The following is a 10,197-nucleotide window of genomic DNA, read 5'->3' on the forward strand; positions in this document are numbered from 1 at the left end:
TCCAAACATCAAATTTCATGAAGATCCAATCGCATGCTCATAAGTTAAAAATACTTTTTTTTTCTATTTTTCGCGAATTAACCGGGGCCCCACTCCCCCCCCCAGATGGTCAAATCGGGACAACGACTATTTTTAATTTAATCTGGTCCTGTCCCCGATACGCTTGCCAAATTTCATCGTCCTAGCTTACCTGGACGTGCCTAAAGTAGCAAAACCGGGACAGACAGACCGACAGACCGACAGAATTGGCGATTGCTATATGTCACTTGGTTAATACCAAGTGCCATAAAAATAATAAAAGCACTAAAAAGTGGCCCCAAGGATAGTTATGTCCACATCGTATTGAGTTTACAATGGTTAGGGATATGTATTTGTTCTACACTCCTTTTCTTTCGATTAAATTTAAAAAAACAAGTTTTTTTAACTGAAAGTAAGGAGCGACATTAAAACTTAAAACGAACAAAATTCAGTCCGCATACGAAAGGGGTGTCCCCTCCTCAACGCCTCGCTCTTTACGCTAAGGTTTGACTCTTTGTCACAGTTCTACTTTTTAAAACAATGAAAAACTTTAGCGTAAGGAGTACGGCGTTGAGGAGGGGACAGCCTTTTTCATATACGGAATAATTTCTTTTCGGTTTAAGTTTTAATGTTGCTCCTTACTTTCAGTAAAAAAAAAAACATGTTTTTTTTTAATTTAATTTCTGAACGTTTTTGAACTAATGTAGGTTTTGAATTTGCCTCACCGTACATGGATAATTAAAACCAAATTTGCACATTAATTTTACTTTTCAAAACTAATAATAACCCTATAATAACCTAAGTTTGCTTTTTGTTTCAGTTGTTTAGGAGTGACTCCTGAATCACAAAGGCTATTTAATTAGAATAATAGCCTTTTTTTAGAAGTTAAAAAAGAAACTTTAGCGTAAGAGCAAGCCACTGAAGAGAGGCAACACATCTCATATACGTTATTAAATAAAAAAAACTAGTCTTTTTAAATGAAAGTAAGGAGCAACATTAAAACTTAAAACGAACAGAAATTAATCCGTATATGAAAGGGGCTTTTCCTCCTCAACGCCTCGCTCTTTACGCTAAAGTTTGACTCTTTCTCTTAACTCTATTTTTAAAGCAGTAAGAAACTTCAGTGTAAAGAGCGGGGCGTTGAGGAGGAAAATCTCCTTTTATATACGGATTATTTTCTATTCGTTTTAAGTTTTAATGTTGCTCCTTACTTTCATTTAAAAAAAAACTTGGTTTTTTATTTAATTTCTGGACGTTTTTGAATTAATGCATGTTTTGATCTTGGCTCTCCGCACATAAATAATTAAAACGAAATTTGCATATTAATTAATTGCAATTAATCGGAAGATTTTGAGAAAAAAGGAGCGAGGGAGGAGGCCTAGTTGCCCTCCAAGTTTTTGATTACTGAAAATAGCAACTAGAACTTTTAATTTTTTACAAACGTTTCATTGTAAAAAATATACGTAACTTACGAATTAACTTACGTAACGAACTTCTATATTCGTATGTTTTTATTGCGTATATGAGGGGGTTCAACCCTCGTCAATACCTCACTCTTTACACTAAAGCTTAGATTTTGTCCCAATTCCTTAAGAATGACCTCTGAATCACAAAGGCCGTAGAAGAAATAGTTGAAATTACTAAAAATACTTTAGCGTAAAGAGTGAGGTATTGCGAGGAGGTAAACCCCTCATATGCGTAATATTTTTTTTTGTTTAAGTTTTAATAATGCTCCTTACTTTCAGTAGAAAAAGAAATTTCCATATTTATTTTTTCATTGTTTTTTTCAAATAATGCTAGAAAATCCTGCGCCCCCTTCATTGAAATTCTCTTCCCCCAATGAGAAGTTTCTCCATGGAAATATCCTCCCACGTAACCCCTCCCTCTCCACTTTCCCCACTAAACCAAAAAAATCCCCCTGAAAACGTCTGTACACTTCCCAGTAACCATTACTATAGGTAAACACAGGTCAAAGTTTGTAACTTGCAGCCCCTCCCGCGGGGACTGCAGGGGAGTGAGTCGTCCCTAAAGACATAGTTATTAGGTTTTTTCGACTATGGTGAATAAAATGGCTATCTCAGAATTTTGATCCGGTGACTTTTGGGAAAAAATGAGCGTGGGAGGGGGCCTAGGTGCCCTCCAATTTTTTGGTCACATTAAAAGGGCACTAGAACTTTTAATTTCCGTTAGAATGAGCCCTCTCATGACATTCCAGGACCACTCAGTCGATAAGATCACCCCTGGGGAAAAAACGACAAAAAAAAAACAAACAAATAAACACGCATCCGTGATCTGTCTTCTGGCAAAAAATGCGAAATTTCACATCTTTGTAGATAGGAGCTTGAAACTTCTACAATAAGGTTCTCTGACACGCTGAATCTGATGGTGTGATTTTCGTTAAGATTGTATGACTTTTAGGGGTTTTCCCCCCTATTTTCTAAAATGAGGCAAATTTTCTCAGGCTCGTAACTTTCGATGGGTATAACTGATCTTGATGAAACTTATATATTTAAAATCATCATTCAAATGCAATTCTTTTGATGCAACTATTGGTATCAAAATTCCATTTTTTAGAGTTTCGGTTAGTATTGAGCCGGGTCGCTCCTTACTACGTAGTTCGTTACCACGAACTATTTGATATTTTCTGTTCGTTTTAAGTTTTAATATTGCTTCTTACTTTCAGTTGAAAGAACTTGATTTCTATTTAATTGCTGATTGTTTTCTAAATAATGACGGAAAATCCGCTAACCCTCCATGGAAAATCGCCTTCTCCCACGAGAAACATCTCCATGGAAAGATTCTCCCGAGTAACTTACATTAGTGATATTTGCGGAACTAATTTTGCGAAACTAAGACATAGTAACAAAACGGCCAATGAGGTCGAAACTATTGTTTTGAAAATGGGAGTCACAAGTTGAGCACTTCTCAACTTACTGAAATAAATGAAAGAAAAGATCTTTAAAAGATATAAGTAATAGTTTATGTTCGTTTTGAGTTCTACTGTTATTAAATAAATAAAAACAAGTTTTTTTAAATGAAAGTAAGGAGTAACATTAAAACTTACAACGAACAGAAATTATTACGTATATAAGGATAATTGAACCCTCATCAATACCTCGCTGTTTACTCTAAATTATTTTAGTAATTTCAAAAGAGCTTTTATTCTAGTTAAACGGCCTTTGTGATTCAGGGGTCATTCTTACGAAATTGGATCAAAATTGGAACTTTAGCGTAAAGAGGAGGTATTGACGAAGGGATTAACCCCCTCATATTATGTTTATGAGGAAATTTGCTCCATCGTCAATACCTCGCTATTTATACTAAATTTCGATTTTTGTTAAATAATGGCCGAAATAGGCAATAATCTGTTTGTTTTATTTTCTGGCCAATCTTAGCATTTAATTTTATTTTAAGCAGCTTCATAAATATGATTTTTATGTGATAATAAACCAAAGATATTGTACTTCTTCTGCTTTTGGTTGCTATTAAATAAAATAAAGACAAGTTTTTTTTTCAACTGAAAGTAAGGAATCAAACAATTCGTGATAACGAACTGTAGTAAGGAGCGACCCGGCTCAATAGCAACCGAAACTCTAAAAAATAGAATTTTGATACCAATAGTTACATCAAAAGAACTACATTTTAATGCTGATTTTAAATATATAAGTTTCATCAAGATTAGTCAAACCCATCAAAAGTTACGAGCCTGAGAAAATTTGCCTCATTTTAGACAATAGGAAACACCCCCTAAAAGTCAATCTTAACGAAAATCATACCATCAGATTCAGCGTATCAGAAAATCTGATTGTAGGAGTTTCAAGCTTCTATCTACAAAAATGTGGATTTTCGCATTTTTGCCAGAAGACAGATCATGGATGCGTGTTTATATGTTTTTTTTTTTTTTTTTTTTTTTTTTTTTTTTTTTTTTTTTTTTTTGTTCTTTTTTTCGGGGTGATCGTATCGAGTGAGTTATCCTAGAATGTCGTAGGAGGGCTCATTCTAATGGAATTCAAAAGTTTTAGTGCCCTTTTTAATTGACAAAAAAAATTGGAGGGCAGCTAGGCCCCCTCCCACGCTCATTTTTCCCAAAAGTCACCGGATCAAAATTCTGGGATGGCCATTTTATTCACCAAAGTCGAAACACCTAATAGCTATGTCTTTGGGGACGACTTACTCCCCCGCAGTCCCCGTGGGAGGGGCTGCAAGTTACAAACTTTGACTTTTATTTACATATAGTAATGGTTACTGGGAAGTGTAGAGACATTTTCAGGGGGATTTTTTTGGTTTAGGGGGGAGAGTTGAGGGGGGAAGGGGGTACGTGGGGGGATATTTCCATGGAGGAACTTTTAATGAGGGAAGAGAATTTCAATGAAGGGGGGCAGGATTCTTTAGCATTATTTGAAAAAACAATGAAAAAATAAACACGAAAAGTTTTTTCTACTGAAAGTAAGGAGCAGCATTAAAACGTAAAACGAACAAAAATTATTACGCATATGAGGGGTTTACCTACTCGTAATACCTCACTCTTTACGCTAAAATATTTTTATTAATTTCAACTATTTATTCTACGGCCTTTATGATTCAGAGGTCATTCTTAAGGAATTCGAACAAAATTTAAGCTTTAGTGTAAAGAGCGAGGTGTCGACGAGGGGCGAACACCCTCAAATACGCAATAAAAACATAAGAATATAGAAGTTCATTACGTAAGTTAATTCGTAAGTTACGTATATTTTTTACCATTAAAAACGTTCGTAAAACATTAAAAGTTCTAGTTGCCTTTTTAAGTAATTAAAAAATTGGAGGGCAACTAGGCCTCCTCCCTTTCTCAAAATCTTCCGATTTATTGCAATTAATTCATATGTAAATTTTGTATTAATTATTTATGTGCAGAGAGCCAAGATCAAAACATGTATTAATTTAAAAACGTCCTGAAACTAAATAAAAAAAATAAGTTTTTTAAATGAAAGTAAGAAGCAACATTAAAACTTAAGTCGAACCGAAATTAATCCGTATATGAAATGGGCTTTCCTCCTCAACGTCCCGCTCTTTACGCTAAAGTTTCTTACTGTTATAAAAAGTAGTGTTGAGAGAAAGAGTCAAACTTTAGCGTAAAGAGCGAGGCATTGGGGAGGAAAAGCCTCTTTCATATACGGAGTAATTTCTGTTCGTTTTAAGTTTTAATGTTGCTAATGTTGCATCCCATTAAGTTTAATGTTGCATCCTAAGGGGTAACATATCTTACGTAAGAATAATTTCTGTTTGTTGTAAGTTTTAATGTTACTCCTTACTTTCAGTTAAAAAAAAACTTTGTTATTTTATTTGTTTTTATATCAGTAGAACTCAAAACGAACATAAACTATTACGTATATCTTTTAAAGATCTTTTCTTTCATTCATTTCAGTCATTTGAAAATTGCTCAACTTGTGACTCTCATTTTCAAAACAATAGTTTTTGACCTCATTGGCTGTTTTGTTACTATGTCTTAGTTCCGCAAAATTAGTTCCGCAAATATCACTAATGTAAGTTACTCGGGAGAATCTTTCCATGGAGATATTTCTCGTGGGAGAAGGCAATTTCCCATGGAGGGGTAGCTGGATTTCCCAACATTATTTAGAAAACAATCAGCAATTAAATAGAAATCAAGTTTTTTCAACTGAAAGTAAGAAGCAACATTAAAACTTAAAACGAACAGAAAATATAACGTATATGAGATGTGTTGCCTCTCTTCAGTGGCCTCTCTTTTATATCTAGAAGGACCTTGTGCTTTAAAAGTTTCATTTTAAATCTCGACCAGATCCGGTGACATTGAAGGGAGTTGGAGGGGGATACTGAAATTCTTGGAAAACGTGAAAATCGATGTATCTTACGAATGAGTGATCGATCTTAATGAAACTTGATATATAGAAGAATCTTGTGTCTCAGATGCTCCGTTTTCAATTCGAATCGGATCTGGGGTCATAGAGAGTTAGAGGGGGGAAACAGAAATTTTGGAAACCGGAAATCTTGGAAAACCCTTAGAGTGGAGAGATCAGGGTGAAACTTGATGGGAAGAATAAACACAAGTTTTAGATACGAGATTGACATAATTGGTACGGATTCGTTCTCTTTGAGGGAGCTGGGGTTGTTAATTTGAAAAATCAGAAAAAATGAGGTATTTTCAAACAGTTCGTGGTAACGAACTAAGTAAGGAGCGACCCGGCTCAATAGTAACCAAAACTCTAAAACATTGAATTTTGATGTCAATAGCTACATCAAAAGAATCGCATTTTAATGCTGATTTTAAATATATAAGTTTCATCAAGTTTAGTCTTACCCATCAAAAGTTACGAGCCTGAGAAAATTTGCCTTATTTAGGAAAATAGGGGGAAACACCCCCTAAAAGTCGTAGGATCTTAACAAAATGACACCATCAGATTCAGCGTATCAGAGAACCCTGCTGTAGAAGTTTCAAGCTCCTATCTACAAAAATGTGGAATTTTGTATTTTTTGCCAGAAGACAAATCACGGGTGCGTGTTTATTTTTTTTTTTTTGTTTTGTTTTTTTTCTTTTCCCCAGGGGTCATCGTATCGACCAAGTAGTCCTAGAATGTCGCACGAGGGCTCATTCTAATGGAAATGAAAAGTTCTAGTGCCCTTTTTAAGTGACTAAAAAAATTGGAGGGCATCTAGGCCCCCTCCCACGCTCATTTTTTCCCAAAGTCAACGGATCAAAATTTTGAGATAGCCATTTTGTTCAGCATAGTCAAAAACCATAATAACTATGTCTTTAGGGATGACTTACTCCCCCACTATCCCTGGGGGAGGGGCTGCAAGTTACAAACTTTGACCAGTGTTTACATATAGTAATGGTTATTGGGAAGTGTACAGACGTTTTCAGGGGGATTTTATTTTGTTTGGGGATGGGGCTGAGGAGAGGGGGCTATGTTGGAGGATCTTTCCTTGGAGGAATCTGTCATGGGGGAAGAAAAATTCAATGACGAGGGCGCAGGATTCTCTAGCATTACTATAAGAAAACAATGAAAAATAAACATGAAAACGTTTTTTCAAATGAAAGGAAGAAGTAGCATTGAAACTTAAAACGAACAGAGATTATTACGCATATGAGGGGTTTTAAAAATACTTTAGCATAAAGAGCGAGGTATTTAGGAGGAGATAAATACCTTGCTCTTTATACTAAAGTATTTTTAGTAATTTCAACTATTTATTCTACGGCCTTTCTGATTCAGGGAGAGCCAAACAAAACATGCATTAATTCAAAAACGTTCAGAAATTAAATAAAAAAAAACTAATTTTTTTAGCTGAAAGTAAGGAGCGACATTAAAACTTAAAACGAACAGAAATTACTCCGTATATGAAATGAGTTGTCCCCTCCGCAATCCCTCGCTCTTTACGCTAAAGTTTGACTCTTTGCCACAATTCTACTTTTTAAAACAATTAAAAGCTTTAGCGTAAAGAGCGAGGGATTGCGGAGGGGACAACTCATTTCATATACGGAGTAATTTTTGTTCGTTTTAAGTTTTAATGTCGCTCCTTACTTTCAGCTAAAAAAAAAATTAGTTTTTTTTTATTTAATTAACTTAAGAACGGGTGACCAGATCTTAATGAAATTTGACATTTAGAAGGAACTCATGTCTCAGAGCTCTTAATTCAAATCCCAACCAGATCTTTTGACACTGGTGGGAGTTGGAGGGGGAAACCGGAAATGTTGGATAACGCTTATAAATATCGTAGATACGTGATTGACGTAACCGGACTGGATCCACTCTCTTTGGTGGAGTTAGGTGGTGGGGTTCAGTGCTTTGGCGAGTTTGGTGCTTCTGGACGTGCTAGGACGATGAAAATTGGTAGGCGTGTCAGGGAGCTGCACAAATTGACTTGATAAAGTCGTTTTCCCCGATTCGACCATCTGGGGCGCTGAAGGGAGAGGAAAAATTAGAAAAATTGAGGTATTTTTAACTTACGAGTGAGTGATCGGATCTTAACGAATTTTGATAATTAGAAGGACTTCGGTGACTCGGAGCTCTTATTTTAAATCCTGATCGGCATTAAGCCTCTGATTTTCCTTTTAAGGCAATCTATTGATTCTTAGACCTTTGCTAGAGCTCACACCATATGTGCTCTTGGCTCTTTCGACCTCGTCACAAGTGCCATATGGGCTCTTAGCTCTTGTTGAAGAGTGAGATAAGCCTGTAAGCGAACAACAGACCTTTTGGAAGCCATGGCCATTACAATGATCAAATATGGATCTTAAATGTAGAAAGGCTGAGGAGGAATTCTTAGATATTATCCAAAGGAACTATCTAAGCGAAGTTTTAAGTAACCATTTGATTGACGGTATATCATACCACAAGCTGAACGAAAAATGCGGTTCGATCTTACTTTTTAGAACTAAAATGAAAGAAATGTTAAGATGGCTAGGCCACGTTTCACAGATGATGGATAGCAGATTGCCATATTACATGAACACAATTTTTATTTCGGTAAGGGGGTTGACTTTAAAATGCAGGTGAATCTTAAAAAAAAATACAGAAAGTTTTGAGAAGATTAACAAATATATTAAAAATTAAAGGAGAGGGTAATGGTTTGAGCTCCTTCCTTATTGCGCAGGTTCCGGAAGTACCTGCTTATTACCTTTTTTTTATTTCATACACAAGCAGAAAGGGTGGGAAAGAAATAGATGTTTGTTTAGGAAAATTATCACGTCACGAGAGTTGCCGTCAAAATACGATAGTTTCTGTCTTGTATTTACACTGCTCCGTTGCTGAATCACCTGAATCACTAAAGAATCCTTCAAAAATTGCAGAATCATCAGATCTCGCTCAAACACGATGTCGATTGTTTTTTGTTTTTTTTTAACTAGATGGGAGGCATAAGAAAAAGAGTGACTAAAATTCCAAATTATTTTATGTTGTAGAAACATGATTTGGGTTTGTTACTTTTTACAGTTTCATTTTATTGTTTGTTGCTAAACTAAATTAAATAACTAGTTAGATTAATATATAGAAAAAAATGTAAAGAACATCGAGTGTTCTCTTTACGCAAAAGTAAGTCATTCCTATTCGGCCCAATGTAAAGAAAACGCAAAAAATAGTTTAACAAACTTACATAGTAGTTTTATCCAGATTATCCGGGTAATAGTAGATCCCATGGGTTGTTTGGCTCGTAAACTTGCTTATGTTCTATCATCTGTTTTCCATAGTCGTGGGAAGTTATAATTGTCTTCAACTCTACTAACTCTAAAGTAAAAAGAGGAGAAAGGTTTCATTTGGTGAACTAATATTGGTGATCATTTAATATGTATTATCTGAATTACAAGTTTTAAAAGATACTTCTTTTTTTATCCAAGACAGGGGCGGAGCACCCCACGTCGGGAGCCCTCTCCTGGCGTAAATATGTGTTCTCAGTACATTCGACATAGTATATATATATACATATATATATATATATATATAAATATATATATATATATATATATATATATATATATATATATATATATTTATAAATATATATATATATATATATATATATATATATATATATATATATATATATATATATATATATATATATATATATATACATATATATATATATATATATATATATATATATATATATATATATATATATATATATATATATATATATATATATATATATATATATATATATGTGTGACTGCATAACACCTTACTACAGTTCGTTACCATGAACTGTTTGATTCTAACTTACCGACCGCAAAGCAGTATGGGTTGGGGTTGCAGCCCTACTCTTTGAACATAAAAACATTATAAATTGGATATCTTTTTAGTTTGACCATTTAGAAACAACTTTGGTCTGTTTGCACAAATTTGTCTGTTCCTCATTTTATGAACGGATATTGCAAGTGGAGAATTCTCGCCAATTTTTTGGTCTAGCTTCTCCTACAACGGACGATTTTCTAATTGCCAAGACTAGTGACATATTATCAAGTAACTACCGACACCAATATCTACCGACACAAGTAACTACCATCAAGTAGACATCAAGTAACTACCGACACCAATAACTACCGACACAAGTAACTACCATCAAGTAGACATCAAGTAACTACCGACACCAATAACTACCGACACAAGTAACTACCATCAAGTAGACATCAAGTAACTACCGACACCAAAGTAATACAATAAAAAT

General features: G+C 34.6%; 1 protein-coding gene across 2 annotated transcripts in view; it reads right to left on the minus strand.

The window, feature by feature from the left end:
- Positions 1-9,253, minus strand: part of LOC136024832 (facilitated trehalose transporter Tret1-like) — a 222,639-nt gene extending 213,386 nt beyond the window's left edge. For both annotated transcript variants that reach the window (XM_065700316.1, XM_065700317.1), the window contains exon 1: positions 9,124-9,253. In XM_065700316.1, the coding sequence (XP_065556388.1) occupies positions 9,124-9,166 (43 nt within the window). In that variant the 5' untranslated portion in view covers positions 9,167-9,253. The remainder of the gene's footprint in view (positions 1-9,123) is intronic.
- Between the last annotated feature and the right edge of the window lie 944 nt (positions 9,254-10,197).

The sequence above is a fragment of the Artemia franciscana genome, chromosome 3 (genome assembly GCF_032884065.1).
Source record: "Artemia franciscana chromosome 3, ASM3288406v1, whole genome shotgun sequence".
In the NCBI taxonomy this organism is placed as follows: domain Eukaryota; kingdom Metazoa; phylum Arthropoda; class Branchiopoda; order Anostraca; family Artemiidae; genus Artemia; species Artemia franciscana.